General features: G+C 43.9%; 1 protein-coding gene across 1 annotated transcript in view; it reads left to right on the top strand.

Moving 5' to 3' along the window:
* The window catches only part of NCEH1 (neutral cholesterol ester hydrolase 1), a 64,008-nt gene that overhangs the window by 25,563 nt on the left and 16,263 nt on the right, over window positions 1-22,182 (top strand). The window contains exons 2-3 of the mRNA XM_079767394.1: window positions 16,413-16,641; window positions 18,501-18,570. Of these exons, the coding sequence (XP_079623520.1) occupies window positions 16,413-16,641; window positions 18,501-18,570 (299 nt within the window). The remainder of the gene's footprint in view (window positions 1-16,412; window positions 16,642-18,500; window positions 18,571-22,182) is intronic.

Raw genomic sequence — 22,182 nt, 5'->3', positions numbered from 1 at the left:
AGTCTTGCAGCATTTTCTAGATTTGATTTTCTTGAGTAGTTGCTAAGGTAAAATTAGTTTTAGTGATCTCATAATTATCAGACATGGTAATGTATGTCTTGGTAAATAGTTTCAGATATATGGGAAGCTCCAGTGTGTTGTCAAGCATTATAAATATATACTTCTAAGTGTGATTGTGGACACGCATTCGTTCCACAAGGGCTTGGTGCACACCTACTGTACGCCAGGCAATGCGCTAAGTGGTAGGGATGAAGCAGTGAAAACATGCATTGTCGTTATCCTATGGTGTCTGTCTTCAAACAGAGAATTGTCTTTGTAAACATTCTCTCCCTCATTCACTTTTATATAATGACTAGAGGCCCGGTGCACGAATTTGTGCATGGGTGGGGTCCCTTGGGGTGGCCTGCGGAGATCGGGGGCCCAGCTTGCGCCCCCCGCCTCCCAGCCCCATAGCCCAGCCTGGCACCCTGCCTTGGCCTGGCGCCAGCCCCTCACCTGCTCCACCATCCTGCCTACAGAGCAATTAATCAGGGCCAGGCCCCCCACCGCCGCTGCTGGTCGCCATCTGCAGGGTGATCGGCAGGGCGATCGAGCCCCTGCTCGCACCTGCCTTGGCCTGGTGCCGCCCACTCACCTGCTACACCATCCCGCCACAGTCCTGCAGTGCCTCCCCTGCTGCCCGCTGCCAGTGCCGCGTTGCTGACGCCCGCCATGTTCCACACTGCCCCCTGGTGGTCAGCACATGTCGTAGTGAGCAGTCAAACTCCTGGTCTCCCAGTCGAACTACTGGTTGAACAACTGCCCGAGGGGACAATTTGCATATTAGGCTTTTATTATATAGGATTCTATTCAAGTTATAAAAGAACGATAAAGTGGTAACTTTCAGTGAAGCTTCACAGAAAGGAAATGTGCTTTATCACCTGATTTACCTGTTGACCTAAAAATAAAAGGCCAAAGTGAGAGGCAACAGCATTTATTTGAGATAAAAAATAATAGCGCCTGGCTGGTGTGGCTCAGTGGTTGAGCATCAACCTATGAACCAGGAGGTCATGGTTTGATTCCCAGTCAGGGCACATACCTGGGTTGTGGGCTGAATCCCCAGTAGGGGCCAAACAGGAGGCAACCCATCAGTGATTCTCTCTTTTAATTTAATTTAATTTAATTTAATTTAATTTAATTTAATTTAATTTTATTGTTTAAAGTATTACAAATAGTAGTACACATGTCTCCTTTTTTCCCCCATTGGCCTCCCCCTGGCCTCCCCTACCCTCCCCCCACCCCCCAGAACATGCCCTCACCACCACCACCACCACCCCCCCCCAGTGTCTTGCGTCCATTGGTTATGCTTATATGCATGCATACAAGTCCTATGGTTAATCTCTTACCCCCTCCAACTCTCCCCTGCCTTCCCACTGTAGTCTCTTATTGATGTTTCAATCTCTCTCCCTTCCTCTATGAAATCAATATATATATGAATTATATGTATATGAATTATATGTATATGAATAGCTATTCAGGAAGCTCTGATTCAGGCAGAAACACAGATAGTGATGGGATTAGGAGGCAAAGGCAAGGGGTATTTGAGGAAAAAGGAAAGGGGAACAATTACATCAGTGAAGGAAGGCATTTCCATAGGTGCAGATAAGCTGATATAGTGATGCTAATTCTAAAGAGGGTTTAAAATTTTCAGTCTGGTAGTCATATCTGCTTTCTTATCTTTGCAAATGATTGTTCAGGACACAGTGTTGCTTTAGGCCCAGTCCAAAGGTTGTTTTGCTTTGTTTTAACATTTCAAAGTTTGAGACATAAGATGTACAAGGCAGTTCCCCTGAATGGCAGCTCAGACTCCATTTTGAGGTGGCTCAGTTTATATTATTACTAGAGGCCCAGCGCACGTGGTTATGGTCCCTAGGCCTGGCCTGTGATCAGAGCCATCTTCCCCAGCTGCCGGCAGCCGGCCCTGCCACCCACCCCCACCCACCCCTGGCTCCCTGTTTGCCATTAGGCAATCTGAGCCTGCCATGGGGCGGGGTGCAGGGGGGCGGGGGGCGGTGGGAACCAAGAGGTGGTCAGTGCGCCTCATAGCGACTGGTCAAGTGGTCTTTCTGGTTGTTCTGCTGTTTGGTTGATTTGCATATTACTCTTTTATATATATAGTTTTTAAAATATATATTTTTTTATTGATTTCAGAGAGGAAGGGAGAGAGAGATTAGAAACATCAACGACGAGAATCATGGATTGGCTGCCTCCTGCATGTCCGCAACCTGGGCATGTGCCCTTGATCAGAATCAAACCCGGGACCTTTCAGTCTGCAGGCCGACTCTTTATCCACTGAACCAAACCAGCAGGGCTATATTATTTTTTATATATCCAATACATAGTATGAGAGGAGGACAATGTTTAATAATGCTAATTTTATTAACAGCACAGTGGGAAATAACCTTATACTTATGTTTCTTTATAAATCACTGGCTCACACACAATTCAAAACCCACAAAGAAACTGAGTCTTTACATTAAAGTTTTCTTACTGAAAATTCTATATATGTCTATGCGCAAGCAGTAAAATTTAACCATGCACCATTTAACATTTATTCAGCAAAAGTAATAAAGGCACAACTAATGCAAACAACTAATGCAAGTAGTAATGTCCTGATTGCCAACACAGGCTTCCTCGAACCCATCACTCTCCTCTGAAGTGTAAAGCTGATGATCTCTGGGTTATAAAACACAGCATTTTTCTGGGATTCTGCTTTCTCTGCACTAGGGAATTTCAGGGCTAACGGAACTAAGGAATTAAGTACTGAGAATATGTTCAGTTTTGACTTTCATGTGTAGTGTGATAGTATGATGAATGGGTCTCAAAATGGAAATCTTTACTTTGTACCTGCTTGACAGTCATTATAAGCCTCAATTTCCAATCCTCTCAGAAGAGATCATGAGAAAAAAAAAATTAGTCTCAAGTTTAACTCTTCTTCACACTACACATGAAGGGTGTATAGCTAAGTGCTAGAGTCAGGTGAATTGTAAAAACTAATAATTTACTAACCTACTTATTGTGCCAAACTCATTTTGTCTTTTCAGTTGGAGTTTATCTCTTTTAGTGGAACCAGACTCTTGCTTTCCTGGGTTTTGTACTGGGGATGAGGGGTGGGTGATGGAGGGGAGGAGTAGATGTTCTTAGAAAGTGTCATAAAGAGGGAGCAGGGTGGAGGGGGTTCAGCGGGGGAGGGGGAGCATCTGTAATACTTTCAACAGTGAAGATTAAAAAGCAAGTATCATAAAGACTAGATTCAAAGTCATCAAATAAAGACTATTTTAACACATTGAAATACAGTGTCAACCCTATTTCTCTCAGGGCCAAGTAGTTCATCCCAACTTACCAGCAAGCCTTTCTCTTCTCTACCTTGTAAGTTACCATACTCTGTTCCCTTTTGGAATGTGGTCTCTCGTTTTTCTCGTTTTGTTTTTTGTTTTTTGTTTCTGGCAAATTATTATTTGCTTCCAGAGACCCAGCTCAAATATCACCCATGCTGTGAACATGTTGCAAACTCCTCTGAGCAGAAATTGTTACTTCTTTCTCTGTGTATGTACCCAGGATCCTTTTCCTACTATTGCCATGCAGAGTATATATCCACCTCATACTGTCACTGAAGGATGGAGCCCATCTTTTTACTTCTGCTTGCCTCTGTACCAGTTGTGGTATCTGATACACAAGTAAACACAAATGTTTGCTGAACAAGCGGATAAAAAATAGATACGGACTCTTTTCCTTGTGATGGGCTATCTAACCTATGAATTCACAACAGTTGGTTATCTAACCTCTAACTATAACCAATATAGTTATCTGTTGTATAGATATTTTGACTTAGACTTCATGTTAGACCTTAAACACATTCAATCTACAGCGAAACATCTGAACAAGGCTGTGCGGTGTAGATTGCTTCAATTTCCTGAGTTTGTTAGATCGGAATCCTCTCCTGGGCTAGATTTAGAACCTCCATTGTCAGCGACCTCCAGATCCTGTGGCTGCAGCCTGCCTTCCTTCCTGAGCCTCTGGGACCGCTGGGCCATCATCTCTCTTAAGGCCTCAGGCCAAGGAGTGACTGAAACTTCTGGCTGTAGAAATTCTAATTGTTGTAAAGCCACGGGCTTTTGTACTAAAGCCAGTTTGCTTAGGCCCTGTTGACAGAGGCAATCTGGTCCTGTTGACCGGCCCAGCAGATCTGCTGGCACATGTACTGCTGGTCGGGAAAATGACCAACTTCCCTTCTCCACCCCGATTTTAAACCTTTCACTCTGAAGTGCTCGAAACCCGTGTGATGGGAGAGGCTCAGCGTTAAATAATGGTTGGGTTAGTGATTTTATGCTGAGCTCTGAGTAATGGCCTTCAGAGCGATGGGGCAGTCGGCTGGGTCCTGGTGCTCACTCTGTCACTTGGAGCTTATGATCCTGGGCAAGGCATTGAGCTTCAAGTGAGCATAAAATGAGTGTAATACCTGCTCTTCCTCTTTCACAGGTTCTTTGAGATTGAAACAAGGGAAAGTTCAAACGGTCATAAACTGTAAAGCATTGTACAAAAGAGTCATTCTTGTGCTTCTTAAAATTGATTATGTATTTTATATAGTATGCATTCATTTATTATAATCACATTCGGAAGGTACACAAAGGTGTCTTAATTTAGAATAACTCATCTGACTCTGGCTCTTCCGACATCTGTAGGTGTCTATAAAAATCATTTGCCTATGACTTTTGAGTTTACCTGCCACTTAAGAAACCACTTCTCAAAGGTCACATCTAATTTGCTGCTTCTTGCACTTTACATGAAAAGAGTAAGGTTAATCTCCATTCTGGAGAAGCCTGTAGAAGGAACACACTTGTGAAGTCAGGCAGAGGGCGTGAGTGGGCAGGCTCTGAGTTGCCATCTAGCCGAAGGAAGCTTGGGAGGTTTGTTGAGGACTTGAATTCCTTTGTGCTGCCTTTAGTCAGCTGCTATCTGGAACACTCCAGTGAAAACAAATGCTGCTTGTCCCGGCGACCAAGGGAGGCGTTTAGCAGCTGCAGTGGCCCCATGAAGGACATTTGTTGATGACCAGCTCTGTCTGAGGCACTGGAAAACAATTGATTGCCAAGACTCAGGCCTTATCCCAAGGAGCTTACAATCTAGTTACTGCTATTATAGGTAACAGAGGTGTGAGTAAGAAAGAACTCGAATTAATTTTTTCAAGTCTCATTCCAGCTGTCATGTGCGTGTGTCTGGAAGGTAGAAAGTGAGATGGAACAGAACCGAGAAAGGGGTGAGAGAGAAAAGGCCCAGAGAAGGCTGAGAGAGAAATGTGCTGCTGAGGAAGAACTGGAGGGAAGAGAGGGGCGGGGGGTGTGCCTCCTGGGCCCAGAGTGGTCAAGGCTAGAGCTGCTCTGCTACGGCTGCTGACCCTGGGGGAGGCATGTATTTTCCACGAGCCTCAGTTTCCCCTTATGTAAATATGGGAAATTACATGTGCGTTCCAAATGTAAAATCTTCCCGTTTTATGATATAGGTTTGAGAATAAATTGACTGGTGAGTGGCAGTAGAGGGTGATGGTTAAGGTTTCTGGAACCAGAAAGCTTCTGTTCAAATCCAGCCCACTCCTTTCTGCCTGTGTGACCTTGGGCAAGTCACTGGACACTGTTGGTCCGAGATACTTCCACACTGAGAACACTGGCTGGCAGACAGCACATGTCAGTATGTCTGAGCTATTATTATACTCCTGGACAGGTCTTGACAGAATATGCGAGGCTTTTGGAACTAAGCAAGTACTTTGTCTTCTGTGTGATAGTAAAAAAACAAACAGGTTTAGGAACTGGAAAGAAAAAAGCTTATCCTTTTTGTGCTCCCCCAGATTGAATTGGGAGGGAAAGAACACACGGAAGGCTTTAGGGTAAAGGGATTAGGGTGTCGATCCCTCTGAGCTCTTTCCTTTGTTGTAGTTTACCTTGTTAACTGCGTGGTGATGAGGCTTTTCTTTGTAGCTTGTAATGAAATCCTTGGATACAGAACTAAACAAATTTGAAATTCTATAGTAGAGTCATCTCCTCTGAGAACCCTACTGTGCTTCCCAGGTTGTCTTAACGATTCCCCCCAGTGCCTTGCTATATGGACAAGAGTGCTGCTATGCCCCACACAACTCTTTTGGTCCCTGCCTACTCTCAGAGTGTGGGAAAGAAGGTTTCTTTAACCAAAACAGTGTTGAATAAAAGAAATAAGGGAGGAAGGGCAGGCCTCCTCTCTCTGGAGGCCCTGAACTGGGGAGAGAGAAGGGCAGGCCTAACCAGATGGGAACCTACCCAAGTCCTGAGCGAGGCTCCTGCCAGTTCAGGGCCTCCAGAGAGAGGAGGCAACAACAGGGGATGTGGATTTACTTCTCACGTGTGTTCTTTCTTCCCTCTGGGACCCTGGGGCCCAGAGAACTTAGGAACTGTGCCCAGGTCATGTAGCCAATAAATGATAGAGCCAGGACTTGGCCTTGGTCTCTGTGCAAGGTCTGGGCTCTTTCTTCTCCCTCCTATTTCCTTTAGCCTTTCTAACCTTGTTCGAAGAATTTCAAGGCAGGATAATGAAAAGTGATTCTTCACATCTTCGGAGGAAGCCTGGAAGATGGGTGTTTATATCACTTAGAGGGCTCTGCTCCCTTGAAGTCCTTGTGTGGCGAGCCGGCAAGGCCATGGCACACTCAGCCCCATGTTGGGCGCCATATGTGCCGAGCCACCTCAGCCAGGTTTGGCGAGCCTGAGAGGCGGTGGTGAAGGATTGAGAAAAGACAGACAAGAGAATGAAAGCTGGGTCTGGATGGGACAGTGTCCTCTCTGATGGAGAGCTAGCAACAGCGCCACAGCCTGTAAGCCGTCTTTTTATGTTATAGGCAGATTCCACAAGGCAAAGTAAGGGTGTGGTCAAGATGTTTACAATGTTCCAGTCAACTCAATTACATGCACCTGAACTCTATCAAGCCCACATCACTCAGGCACATGGGGACCACGTGTTCAGACCATAGGCTATAGTTGTGCTGGGAGGGCTCTGCCCTCCAAGCTGGGACTTGCACGTGGCAATGAGAGGACTGTGCCCTCTCATTAGTCTGAGGCTTGAACCTGTCCAAACACTGTAGCCGCTCTCCACATCCTTGTATATCTCTCAGCTCAGGACATGCAGCCAGTGAGTCAGCGTGGCTCCCAGTGGATGTGAGAGTGACCTTGCCAGTCACTACAGCTAAGCTCAGGTAGTGAGCCTTTATTCTATGACAGTCTGAGATGCTATGAAGGCCTTACATAAGCAAATAAAAAGAGCATTATGAGAATGGATATCCTAAGTTCTATGCCGGGAAGGCTTTAAAAAGCACTCTAAAGTAGTTATGATGATCACCCTAATTTTGCAGGTGGAGAAACAGAGGCAGAGAGAGGTTTGGTGACTTGCTTGGAATCACCCAACTAGTAAAGTGTCAGAGCCAAGATCAGACTTTGGCCGAATGACTTCTTAGTCCACACCCTAAACTAGTATGTAGTGCTCTGGATGAGCAGGGAAAGGGGTGAAGTAGAGAGGCAATGGAGTGCTGGGAGGGGACGGGAGAGGGGGGTGCTTCGGGGAAAACCTGCTTTGTAGCTCTTGCTAATTTCCATGATGTAAGTACTCCCACCACGGCCAATTTCAAGCTGCTGACCTGATGTCAACTGACTTGTAGATGTCAACAGTTGATTTTTATGACCTGGAAAGAGTTAGTTCCAGCACACCACTGAAGGCCATTGCCAGCAAAAACAGCAGGTACAGGACAAAATAAAGTTATGTAAGTTATACTTGAGTACATGTGACTCCCGAGAACTGGAAAGTACAAGGGTTGGGGTGGTGAGAGATGGGGTTGGAACAGAGAGTGGTATCAGACTGGAATGTCAAGTGCAGTGTGTTTATTTTTTTCTGCAGGAAACTGGAAGTCAATGGAAGTTTTTAAGTAGCCAGGTAATGTGAGCAGCCTTTTAAGTTAAGAACTCTGATAAGCAGTAAACATTAGGTTATAGAATTCAGGTTAGTAGGCAAACACAGGAAATGATGAGCATATAATCAAGGTAGAGTTGGGTGGGTGGAGGCTGGGGGTAGAACAAGATTCAGAAATGGTTGGCAGGTGGAATTGACATAGCTGGATGATTGATTGGATATCATGTGAGGGAGAGAAGGAGCTGAAGAAAATACAGGTGTCCCCTGCTGTGCCACTTTGCTTTTACGAAAGGCCTACATTAGTACCTGTTTTCGCTAACCTAAAGGAAGGATTTCATTTTTATGAAAAATGGTAAAAAGCAAAAACAGCATTCAGAGTTTGTTTTGCAGCGAGCCCTCATGGAGGTAGCACACACCCCGAGCAGCGAGAGTGGCACCCCAGGAGTTACACTCTGTATCCTAGCATCAAGCCACCATAGCTTTGTACTGTGCCTGTGAGCATCTGGGCTTTTTCCCGATTTATGTTGTGCATCCATTAGCAAAATGTGTCCTGAGGTATTATTAGGAAAGCCTAAGGGAGCTTGTAAGGCTGTTACACTTAGCGTAAAACTGGACTAAAAATATGTTTCCATTTAAATTAATGGTAATTGCTTCTTCGCTTCATGCCATTTCAGTTACTGGAAGCTTTCATAGGGTGCTCTACTTTCAGATGGCAGGAGAAACCCGTAGAAGGATTGTTCCCAGCTTGAACACTAGAATTATGGTCAGATCATGAATAAAGAATGGAGTTGCTAAGTTGGGGGTGGAGAAGAGAGGGTAGAACATGTTCATTTCCAAGAGCTTTTAGGCTAGATCGAGCATGTCAAACTCACCCCCGGCGGGCCCCGCGACATGCTTGGGCTAGATCCTGGAGATGGTTGGAAATAGGCACCTGCAGCTTAAGAACCACTGATTGGGAACTGGGGAGAGAAATTTGGAAGTCACCAGCATATGGACAGAGGTCCTAGCCATTCCATTTAATAGGCTGCTAGTTAGTAAGCACTTCCTGTTTGCTAGGCATTGTGCTGTAGAAGTACATTGGTTTCCTCAGGGAAAGCAGGAGTTGTGCAGTTGAATAAAATTAAAAAATGGGACCTTGAGGAGCACCATTATTAAAGGGCCAGTGGGCAGGAGAGGAAGAAATAATCAATAAAAGACACCCCCCCCCCAAAAAAAAAAGAGGTATTAATTATTACTATGGCAAGAGAAAGCAAGACTGGAGAAGTTAAGGGGAAGAGAGTTTCAAGAAAGAGCAAGTTGTTAGATGCCTGCAGTGAGGCCAAGCATTGGCAGGGGGTGATGGGGCCATTGGTGAACCTCATAAGACAATGGGGTCGGAGGTATCCGGCCGGAAGCCAGATTGTAATGGGTTGCCTTCAAAGAGGTCAGCCTTTGAAAAGTCGCTGTCTTTAGGGTAAAAACAGAACCAATCTCAACAGAAAGCACGTTCTCTTTAGAGGTAAATGCTCTCAGCTTTTCTGCCTACCAACTCTAATCTCACCTGCCATTGCCTCCCAAGCCCGACCCTTTTATCTGTCTCCAGAACCTATCTCCTCCTTCTTCCTCCAGGGGCTCACTTCACTTATTATTTCTTTTTCTCTTCTGGAACCTTTGTCTCTGCTTGTTTACAGGCTCTTTCCCTACAAGCATGCTCAACTTTCATCTTTAAAAAAAGGTTTTCTGGTTTTCTTTACTTTTCCCCTCAGCCTCTTGTCCTTCTGCCTTCTCTACAACAGTGAAAGTACTCCTCCACATTCACCATGGATATTTCTTCACTCCCACTCATTCTGCAACCCATCACAGCCTGGCTTCCAGCCAGGTATCTCCAACTCGGCTGTCCTCATTAGGTTCACCGATGATCCCATAACCCCACTGTCAACACCGATGGCCTGCTTGGCCTCTCTGCAGGCATTTAGCAGCTTGTTCTTTCTTGAAACTCTTTCCCCTCAACTTCTCCAGCTTCTTTTTTCTCTTGCCATACTAATCATTAATGCCTCCTCTTTTTTTGCGGGGGGATAGGGATGGGGAAGGTCTTTTAAGGATTGGTTCTTTCTCTCCTGTCCACCGTCCCTTCAAATGTTGCTGTTCCCAAGGTTTCATATTTTATTTTGTTCAGCTTTACAATTCCTGCTTTCCTTGAGCACATTGACTCCCCCTCTCCAGTGGAATTTACCATATTGCTAAAAGCCTTCAGAAATGGTGATCAGATAGCCGGAGTCAGGTTGGGTCAGAGAGCCAGCCCCAAGCAAGTGAAGGAGTGGTTTTTTATTTTTGTAATCTGGGTAGGAGTACGAAAGAGGACTTCGATGTCTTCCTATTCTCACTGGAGGAGAGTGGTGCTGAACACTTGTAAAGCAAAGTGTGGGCGGGGGGCAGAAGGTGAAGTGTGGAACACCTGTCCCCCACACAAATATCTGTGTGCCTTTCCTCCCCCTCTCCTCCTTCTCCCAACTACTGATCATTCATTAAAACTCAGTTACTACACATCGAAGACCGTCTTCAGGCAGCCTCTTCACACAGCCGCTGTCTCTTCTCTCCTAGGCTGGGCCACATACCTTTCTACTTTAAGGTATACATCTCTATTTTTGAAGTTTCTGCATCATATCATAATCATCTATTGTGTCTAGTGTGTTCCCACTTTCAGGGCCTGTGAAACTTTCCCCTTAACCCAGGAGTCCTGGCTGGTTAAATAATTCAAATCACATACTGCAGCCTAACAGGAGAAAATAAAATTTTAACACATGTGCATGGGGAATTCACATAAGCACGAAATTCCAAAGATGGGCAAAATGAGGTCTATATGTCATTTTGGACTAAGGAGGGGGAGGTAGGCAATTCACAGGGAGATGAGAAAAAGCAAACTTTTCATAAACAAATTTTTATAGGGCCACCCAGAAACAATAAGACACAAAGAGGAATCTAGAACAGATTTTTGCTTGGATTCTCCCTGTCTGCTACACGTAATTCATATATGCTAAGGTGACTATGTTAAGGTTCCCTTCCTGAAGCAGATTTTTTGTTTGTTTCTTTTTCATTTTTATCTGAATCTCTTATTCAGATGAAAGAAAGAAGAAAGAGGAGGGGAAAAAACAATCATCTTGAGTTTGCTGGGCTTTAATTTTATATTCAGCTTGAAATAATCTGTATGCCAGGGTAGCATGTTCTGGGGAGATTCCCTCCTGGCCTCCCCACCACCTTTGTATGTTTCTGGGAAATAAGCCGTTGATCTTTAAAACTTCATCCTGTACCCATAATGCTTTAGACCAGTCATGACCAAATGGGTTCTTAATAAGTGGTGGTTGAGTGAATTAGCTGACTTGATTTACTTGGTGATTCTCAACATTGCTATGTATTGAAATCACATAGACAGCTGAAAAAATACCAATGCCTTTGGCCACACTCGCTGAGATAATTATTTAATAGGAGTGGGATGGGACTCAGACACTGGTAAGTTTTAAAACTTTCAGATGAAGCTAATATACTGCCAACTTTGAGAACCATCAGATTAAATGAATAAAGTAATATACTAGTGCCTGCTATATGCCAGATGTTTCAATAAAATTTTCACAACTAACGGCCTGCTTGGTCTCTCTGGAAGCCAGGCTGTGATGGGTTGTGAAATGGAAGGAGATGAGATTTTTTGTTGTTGTTAACACACAGAAAAAGCACAGGCTCAGAATGATGTAATAACTTTGCATAAATCACAAAGTTGGTAGGAAGCTCTGGGGGACCCTATTCAGAGTACACCGGATGCTCAAGGCCACTCTGAGCATGGGAATCCTGATCAAAATGTTGAAGGTTGAGTTGCTATCACAGGTGCACAGCAAGGCCACAACTATTGCACTGTACACTGCACAAGCGTGCCCTTCTATAACCCAAAATAGTGAGTTCACATTTCAGAAAGAAGTCTCTTTTATCTAAGTAGTATAAAGCTGTCACTGACCAGCCAGAGGCAGCTGCTCCTATGTGGGGCTGTATTATGGGAAAGATGTATTACTGACCAGCAGGCTGCTGCTGTGGGTACAGATGTATTGCTGACTAACAGGCTGCTGCTGTGGGTACAGATGTAGGAAAGATGTATTGTTACCTAGCCGGTATACAGCTACTGTATGAGACTTTACTTTAGAGAACTGTTTTGTCTAGTGGCTCCTTGTTAGCAATGGCTGCATGGCCCCTGGCTTCTACAATGAAGACTCTCATATATACCTACAACCTCTCATGACTTCTCTATCAAATACCCGGTGTCCATGAAGGTCCAGTCCCTGGCAGAGGAGCTGAGTTACAACAGAAGCAGAGCTAGGCTCTGACTCTGTTGCCTTGCATTGCCTTTTCAGCTTCCCTCCAGCGGTGGGGAACCCATCCAGTCTCATCCATTCTCTCAGAGGTGGTGCAGTAGCCAACTGGCTGAAGTGTGACAATTGGAGAAATGTTGCATTAGCAGGAATGAGGTTGGATGGGAATTAGCCCTGCAAGGGAATGTCTGTGTCACAACTACCCGGTCTTTCATATTTGTAAGACATTTGTGCCTTTTCTTTCTGGGCTGCTAACCCAGTCTTGCCTCCAGGTTTCTTTTCTCTGGAGCATAGCCATTCCACTAGCTAGTTGGGCAACGCTTTCCACTTCCCTTCCCTTTTGATTTCTGAAATGAGCCTATATATCTAATTTTCCTTTCTAAGTCACCTGCAGTTTCTTTTAAGATTCTGATGCTCATCTTTGATGTTTGTAACACTGTTCTCCTTCGGCAAGTCCTAAATGATGTATACTTATTACAAAGAGATCTTTAAAAAATCAGCATTTTGGAAGAACTTTATAATATCTCAGATTCACTAGAAGATATACTGGAATCTTACAAGTTAACTTAAACATAAATTATAAGTTAGCTTAAAGTTGCTGATGGCCAGCCCTGGCCAGGTGGCTCAGTTGGTTGGAGTGTCATCCCTCGCACTAAAGGGTTTTGGGTTTGACCCCTGGTCAGGGCACATACGGGGAGCAACTGATCTACCTAACTGTTCCATTGGCTTTGCATGGGACAATTCTAAAATGAATCTTATCTTACCTTCCCTGAGTGTTCTGCCCGTGTTCTCCGTTTCTCATACTCCAGGTGAAAACCCTGGGCATCTTTGAATCTTTTCTCTGTGTCCCTCTACCCTGCCTACCTGCCTCACAGCCCCTCCTCTCTATGAGCAGTTGCCAAGGCCCATCAACTCTGACTCCGTGATCCTTCTGATGTTCCCACCCCCGTGTTCTCCAGGGGCAGACCCTCATTTTCTCTCCTGCAAACAACCACCTGACTTATAGCAGTTGCCTTTGCCTCCAATCTCTTCTCTTAAACCACCCTATTGGGTATACACTTCAACTGCATAATTCTTCCTAAAGGATAATCTCATAACAACAGTAAAACAGTGTCCCACAATCTTTGTTGTTTTACCGTTGAACACTAAGGTCTACACTTGAGAGCATTTACTCTGCCAGCAGCTTTCCTGCTGCACTTCCAGTCAGACCGGATAGTCCTCTCTGCCAGAAGTTGCTGCTGGTGGCCCTTAGTCCAGATTTGGCCTTCGGGCATGTTTTGTTCGGTTCCCAACTTAAAAAAAAAACACTAATCTGAATTGATGCTTTAAAATCAAAGGAATTTTTTTCAGAGTTAAAGTCTCAAAGCAAGTACAGGGAACTGTGAAAGCTTCAGAAAAGATGGGAATTTGCGGAAAGGGAGGGAATAAGGCAAGACTTAAATTCTTACCTATTTTACCCACCTTTTTTTTAAAAAAAAATATATATATATATATTAGTATACTGGTTTCAGAGAGGAAGGGAGAGGGAGAGAGAGATATAAACATCAATGATGAGAGAGAATCATTGATCATCTGCTTCCTGCATGTCCTACACTGGGGATCGAGCCTGCAACCCAGGCATGTGCCCTGATCTGGAATAGAACTGTGACCTCCTGGTTCATAGGTCGACACTTAGCCACTGAGCCACACAGGCCAGCTACTCCCCTTCCAGAGGTTAATCATGACCATAGATTTTCATGCAGATAAATGGTCCATGAAAATTTGTTTTTCTATAATAGGCAGAAGTAAAGCAGGATTTAGAGAGGAGAATTTAAAAACTGTTTGACAGAATGAAATGAGCATCACTGAAAAAGGTGGAGAACCACTGACATAGAATACAGCCTTTGAATCTAGGAAATGAAGCAATAGAAGCTCTAAGCATTTAATGTGGTTGGCTCATGCTGAAAGTTGACCACGTGCTAAGTTAGTTACGTGTGTGGGTATCAGTGTACTGTGGCTTTTCCCCAGCCTCCCGTCCCTTTTGACATAAGCATACAAATGAACTTTTTAGAGATAATTATTTTACATCTCTTTAACCTGAAATAATTTTAGAACTTGATCATCCTCATCGTCCTACTTACAAATGTACATCAGGGGGGAAAACGGTTATCTCAGTTTCTCAAGAAAAATTGCACTACCTGTCCCCCCAGGCTGACCCCAGAAGCTGCAGCGATCTTCTGGATCAGAGGTATAATACTAACATTAACCCTATAAGGCTTAGTGTGTACCAGCCACTATTCTAGGTGTTTTTTTTCTTTTTCTTTTTCTTTTTTTCTTTTCATGAACACTGGCTAGTGGATTTAGAATACAGTGCTTTCCAACTCTTTTCATGGCAGCCATATGTATTCAATAACAATATTTACATGGGACACTGGGATAATGGGCTCAGGAGTTTGGCTGCCCAGGGGCTGAGGGGTTCTGGGTGACAGTACATGGGTACACTCTTCACGGTGTGCCGTGCACACTGTGCTGGGAAGCTGTGTGATGGGGTATTGCAGACTTTATCTAGTCTAATGCCAGGGTGCTATCCAGCATCTAGAAGGGTTCAGGAATCTGGATAAGGCGCTGCGCGTAAATTAATAAAGAGACTAGAAATATAATATAAATTTGTAATCCATGGGGGAGTCAGAGGAAGCTTAGCTGTGGTAGCTAACTTCTCTCTATCTCCGGACCCAGGGCTCTTTTTATTCCCACATTTTGCCCTATAGCAAAGTAGATATACATATCAAAGGTAAGTTTGGTATAGAGTAGGCATTGTCAGGTTGGGGGAAATGCCCTCCTCTGTTCAGCTGTTTAACCAACAGGAGGCAATAACATGTAAATTGAAATGCCCTCAGCTGTCTGGTAACAGGTAATAATATATGCAGATCTTTAGGTTTGGGGAAATGCTTTCGGCTATTCCAGTAGGCAATAACATGTATTCAGCCCTGCTGAATATAGAAGCCCATCAACCTTTGGAGGACTTCTTGCATTTATTATGACATGCTGGAATTAGCCTCCAGCACTAGTCCTGATTTCTGCTGGTAGCATTGCTTCCTGGATCTTAGGATGGCATTACATATTTTGCTAATCATCAGTGTTTTATTTCATGGTCTACAGGAGGGCACTGTTACTCTCCAGCTACTCCCCTTCCGGCGGTTAAGAGCCGCTTGGAGGAAGTTCACACACATGTGCATGACTGGTTTCCAATCACTCCGACACCTCTGAGCCTCTCTAGTTTGACCGGTCTCTGCTGCTTCCAAATCTCTCTCTTATAAACAAGCAAGTAAGTCCTGTAGGGAGGTCAGTTTCCCAAGTGCACGCAATAGGAAGAGCCCGTATAAGAAGTGAAGAGAGAGGAGTGCATTCCACGAGGTCTTTGCTGAAGGGATGACCTGGGTCTCTTCTCTCTATGCTCCTTCTCCACCCAAATAACTTTCTGTGAACATTTAATACGGAGCTCGATGCCCTCGGGGCTCAGAGGGGAAGTGAGGGTGCTGTATGTTCTTTGCACATTTCTGAAAAGATCCTGGTTGTGATCCTGGTTTAGCTTGCTTCTAAATGCTAGGGTCGCAGTCGACTCTGCTCTTCCCTCTCATACCTTATTCCTTTTCCCTACTCTCAGACAGACAAATATGTACATTTAAAAATACTTAAATATAAATTTTCCTCTTACTTGCATTTAAATAAGGTATTTTTCCTCCACTCCTTCAATGCTTTTGAACTGCGATGTGCTGTTGGAAGAAAAAACAAAAGGACTGGATCCTGGAATTCATGAGTTCCAGGTTTCAGTCCCAGAACTGCCACTTACCCATCTCAATGGGCAAGTTTATTTCATTTCTATGCCTTTGTGATAAGAGGGGACTGAGGATACCCGTCCCAGTCTCCTCTCAGAGCTGATTTTGAAAAATCAAAGGGAATCTAAGGCATGAAAATACGATGTAGGCTCCAAAAGCAATTTGGTAAATGCAGTTTGTTACTGTATTAAACGGGGCAGCAAGTCCTTGTAAGAATTTCAATACTGAGCGTTGGTGAGTGTGGCTCCGGTGATGACAACATTGACCCGTGCCCTCCCTCTGTATTCCCTCCCTCACCCTGCAGAGTAACCTGATGCACTACCTGGGCCTGAGCCATCACCTGCTCGCCCTGAATTTTATCATCGGTTCTTTCGGCAAGAAAAGCGCCTGGTCATCTGCTCAGGTGAACGTGACGGACACTGACTTTGACGGCGTGGAAGTCAGAGTGTTTGAAGGGCCTGCAAAGCCAGAAGAGCCCCTGAAGCGCAGCGTTGTTTATATTCACGGGGGAGGCTGGGCCTTGGCAAGCGCAAGTATGTGCTGGTCCTCTTAAGGTTCTTTGGGGTAGTGGTTGGCCCTGGGAGAGAGGTGTGTGTGTAATTGAGTCTGACTTTCTCTTTGGGTGAAGAGAGGGGGACCGTTTGACTTGGTCCCTGTGGGCAGTCCCAGTTGCTCCTATTATCCCAGCAGAAGTATTAGTGGTGAGTCCTTTTCATGCTGGTGTGTCCTGGTTTGGATGATTATACCCTACATAAAGGTTTTTGCTTATTTGCTTATTGGTTTGTTAATTAAGGTAGACTATTTTGAAAATATTTCCTGGGACCTAAATCATAGACTAATTTATTACCAAGTGCTGGCAGTAGCTTTCTGCACCCAAATAAGGTGGGATTTCGTTGGGCCGGAAGATGGGAATGATCGGCAGCTCTTTTGCCAACTTGCGTTTTGAAGACCCCTTTCTATGAAATAGAACGGGTATTCCCGAATGCACATGTTAACTCATCTGCATTTCATCTGCTTATGAAACCAAGGATGGAAATATAAAAGTGTGCCACCGTGAAAAGGAAGTGCTCTGACAGAGTTCAAGAATGTTCTCTTTAGTGTAGAATTACGGGATGGAAATGTCACGCTGCCAGGTGGAGCAGCGGGCAGAATGCAAACCAGGAAGAAGGTGAGGGCCTTATCTCCACCTGCGATTTTCATGGAGCCACTTCCTCATCTTCAACCCAGAGCTTTGGCATCTAGTTCTAGTTTGCTTGTTTGTTTTGTTTTAATAACATTTTTTTTTATGAGGGGAAGGCCAAAAGTATAGCTCTTTATAGTAATCCCGTTTCATTTAACTCCATATTCATAATTTATTCTTTAATCGTTGATTTGTTGACGTTTTCAAGAGATGTTTACTGAGCATGTGCGTTTGCCTAGGACTGAGAGGTTTCCTGAAGGGCAGGGCTGCCGGTACAAAAACTCAAACAGTTGCATGCAGACCGGTACCTGTGGTCACTCTAATGTGTGCTAGGTGTTGGGATATAAAAATGAATAAAACAGAATCTTTTTCCTAGAAAGAATGAGTCTGTACAGTGGACACTTGTCAGTGAGACATTACACTGGAGGCCAGGAATGGTGTAGATTTTAAGAGCCAACCTGGCCTTTTCCATATTAATTTTGACTGATCACTATTGTCAGAGGAAGCATCAGGCTGAGGGAGGTGTGTAGATGGTTATGTTGTTATTAAACTTCTGATCCTAACACTGCCTTGGAAAGCCTATGGATAAGGTGATATTTTGGCTTTTTGTTGGCACAATCTGCTCTTAATATATCGGGAGAACAGCTAAGGGATTGATTTTTTTTACATAATAAAATTGCTTCTGTCACTGCAAGTCTTTGGATTCTCTTTCTAAGAACTGCTAAGAGTTCTTAAAATTTTAGTTTGTTATGTGTTGATTTAAACAAAATACCACATTCTTCAAATTGGTGATTTTCCCGAATTGCAGTAAATGGGGGTGTTAAAAGAGAAAATTTTTATGGTTCTCAGGAGAAAACTGCTTATTGGCTGTGATTTTTGGAAAGGCATACATTTGAAGAGCTGCAAAATCAGAATGAATTTGGTGCATTTCATAGAGTCCATTATGAAACAAATGTCTAGTTAGTTAAAAACACATTCAAAGGCAATCTAATATAGATTCCCTGTTATTTTATAGCAATTGCATTTTAACAGAAACCAATTTAAATTCTGCATTTGTATACGTAACTGTATTAAGGAGATGTATGGTCACATTTGCTTTTTATTGTTAATAACTTAAGTTCAAGTCTAAAAGGGATTCACAATTAGCAGAATTTAAGAACAGACAGTATTAGATAACTTGTTTAATAGTGATTGCTCCTTTGTTTCCTTTAGGAATCAGATATTATGATGAACTGTGTACAGCAATGGCTGAGGAGTTGAATGCTGTCATTGTCTCCATTGAGTAAGTAATTAATACTAGTCATAGAAAAAAATTTAAGAAAGGATCCTCAATAACTATGTAGTTACTTTATTTTACAAGTGATAAAATAAAGTCTAAAATAAAGGCCCAGAGAGGTGAGGTGACTTTCCCAAGGTTACACAAAATGATTTCAGACATAACTTAGAATTTCTCGCTTTATAATGCCTCAACTTATTTTTTTTTAAATTTTAGTTTTGGAAACTTCTGGAAAAGGAATTAATTAAAATTGAGAGGTATATACAGTCAGTTATCTATAGCATATAAGCTTGATTACTGGCTTTTTATTTTTATTTTTTTCTTGATTTCAGAGAGAAAGCAAGAGGGAGAGAGATAGAAACATCAATGATGAGAGAATCATTGATTGGCTGCCTCCTGCACACCCTACACTGGGGATCGAGCCGGCAACCTGGACATGTGCCCTGACCGGGAATAGAACTGTGACCTCTGGCTCATAGGTCGACGCTCAACCATTGAGCCACGCTAGTTGGGCTGATTATTGCTTTTTTAAAATTAAAAACCAATCAGCATTTTGAGAAAATCTCTCCTGCAACCAAGAGTTGTAAAAGTGATTCTCCCGGACTCAGGTTCTGTAAGTCAGACCTTGTGAACAGTAATGAGTGCAACGAATCTTCCTCGATTTAGTTATTATTATCATTATTAGTAGTGATATTAGTATCGATCTTTTGAGTTGCTCCTACCAGTTATGTATTAGCCATCTTTCTGGGAAACTAAGTAGAATGGGGATGTTTATCACAGATGTGGGGACAGTGATAATGTAAAACCATGGTACCTCTTCTGTGGCGGACCTGGTGCAGGTGCTATTGCACACCTGTCTCTCCTCCAATCCATCTTTTTCTCATGTCATCCTTTCAGCTAGGCCTTCCTTGACACCCTATTTAAAATTGCAACCCTTCAATTTATATAGATTTCTAGTAAATGTGGGCTCATCTATAGTAATAGAAAAAAGAACAGTGATGGCTTGGGGACAGATTGGGGAAGCGGGTGGTGGAAGGGATAGGTTACAAAGGGACAGGAGGAAACTTGGAAGGGTGATGGACGTGTTTATTATCTTGATTGTGGTAGTGGTTTCAAGGGTGTATATATATGTAAAAATCTATCAAATTGTACATTTTAAATATGTGTACTGTGTACTTTATTTTATGTCAATTATACCCCTAAAGAGCTCTAAAAACACTTAAAAATGTAAACTGATAGTAAGTAAAAATGCTAATAAATAATGAAAATTTCAGATGCAGACACAACTCTACCTACCAGTTCTTCCCCCTCCTTTCACAGATAGAACCGCATTATTAAAAAAAAAAAAATTGCAACCCACTGCTTTGTTTTTCTCCAAAACTGTCAACATCTGACAGATCATAAATTAAACTTATTATGTAGTTACTATACTGAATGGAAACGGACAGTGTACGTTTCATAAAGGCAGAGATTTGGGGGATTTTTTTGCTTCTTTTGTTCATTGCCTGGAAATATTCTTGGCAGATAGTGGGCATTCAATAAATATTTGTGGGATGAATGAATTGAGTCTTGCTTAATTCTCATATAAATCATCCAGATAAGTATTTTGATATTTTCCTCACAGATGAAGAAATTGATGCCCGAGAAGTTAAGTAACCTGCATGAGGTCCCATAGCTAGCTAGTCACAGTGCTGGAGGGGGGAACCGAGCCAGGCCAAACCGTTCCGAGGCCCGGCATCAAGCCAGTACTGAGGAAGCTGAGAATGCTCAGTAACAGTGTGACAACGTCACGGCACCATCAGCCACTCTCCAGGCCCTGAGCTTACCCAGCTGTCCCGGTCCCTCTACCTCTTTCTGCCAGCAGATTTCCCTCCTCGCCCCCAACCCAGATCTGAGACCTCAGAGAATCCTTTCTTCTGCAGCCCTGGGAAGGGCTGGTCTCCCGAGTCCTGTGGGCAGCCCTGACCCTGTGCCCAGAAGCCTTGGAGCCACATGGGGTGGCGCTGTGGCTGCTTCCTCAGCAGCTTGGCCTCTCCGTGAGGCCTCCCAGATCACTCCAGGGACCTCGGGGAAGTGTTGTAATGCAGGAACCTTCACTTAAGTGATTATTATGTCATCTGGCCCAGGCAGCTGGCCAGAGGAAACCAGGGCTGTGTAAGCCGCTGAGCCCCAGTACGGAGCAAGGTCCCACAGCTCGGTGTTGGGGAACCAGCCTCGGAGTCTCTTCTGTGGTTTCCTGTGCAGCCCCAGCTCCTCCAGGCCTGGGGGAAGGAGGAAAGTTGGCCCTGCTCTACTTGGCACCACGAGGATCCTCCACCCGGGCCTCACCCTCCAGGGCTTCGATAGAAGCAGTTGGCAACATGCCTACGTTCTTCCGACACGCCCTTCCCCACCTGTCAGCATCTGGTTTAAGTAAAACAGGTGTTCTCGGGCTTATCATAAAACACACAAGGGTGGATGAGAGGCTTTTTAAGATTTTTTTTTTTTTTTTAAGAACTAAAACATGGAGGGACCACTTCTATATTTGACTTCCCATAGGGCCTAATGTAGCTTCCAGAAGTTATCAGCCGGGAGGCATCGCAGCCGTGGGCCATTATCATTACTCATGACTGCGTGACCTCAGGCAAGTCATTTAACCTCTTGCGCAAAGTGGGGTTAGGATTCTTTTGTGTGTGTCTCAAATGTGAGCTGCTGGGACAGAAATCATGCCTTCTTTCCTTTGGGTCCCCATCACCCAGTGCACGGCTTAGCACGTGTATGTGAAGCAAATATGCTTTGAGTTGGGTTAATGACTTCAGAGAGTTGTCAGGAGAATCAGTTTGGACAGTTGAGATAGAGGGGCTTCAGATACCCAAAGACAGTCGGGAGGATTAGTGCTGGAGCCCACAGAATGGAAAGGCCCAGCTGACAAATCGATTTACCAACACGTGTTTGGAACTCTCAGCACTTTTCTTCGCAGAAATGATGAGCTAAGATGCTTAGGATCCAGGCCAACCAGCCCACAAAGAGCTGCATAACCTATGCTCTAGTTGAGGGATAGCCAATATCATATGATCATGATGTTTCTCTTGGACAGTATCGTCTGGCTTGGAGTCATATTTTCTCTCACTGCTATATCTTTCCTCTTTCTTTTATCCCGTAAATATCTATTGAATTTGTATTATGTGCCAGTTTCTATGTTAAATTCTGGTGGCATACAGTGTGAGTAAGACAGACATCATTTCTGCCCTCATGAATCTAGGTGAGAAAATAAACCTTGAACAAGTCATGCTAAGTGTGATAAGTGATGTGAAGTAGAAGGTCGGTAGTAAAGGAGGAATCTAGTAGGTAAGATCTTACCCAGTTTGAAGGGTCAGAAAAGGTGTCATAAAGTCATCTTTGAATCAAGGTCCTAGGGATGAGTAGAACCTAGTTAGACAAAGTGAGTTGGTCCTGGAGGTCCAAAGTGGTGTCATGAGAGGGCTTGGGAGGAAGGAAAGGAGGCAGAGGGCATTTAGGGAATAAAATGGGAGAGAAGACAGATAGAGGGACTCACACTGCTGACGATGACTAAGGAAAAGAAGAATTAAGGGTGGGTGATCCTGAGAGTCTTGGGGAAGACAGGGCCCCTGGCTTTCC

Source organism: Cnephaeus nilssonii (genome assembly GCF_951640355.1).
Source record: "Cnephaeus nilssonii genome assembly, chromosome: 3".
NCBI classification, from domain to species: domain Eukaryota; kingdom Metazoa; phylum Chordata; class Mammalia; order Chiroptera; family Vespertilionidae; genus Cnephaeus; species Cnephaeus nilssonii.
The sequence above is the reverse complement of the archived record's forward strand: the minus strand, read 5'-3'. Positions and strand labels throughout refer to the sequence as shown.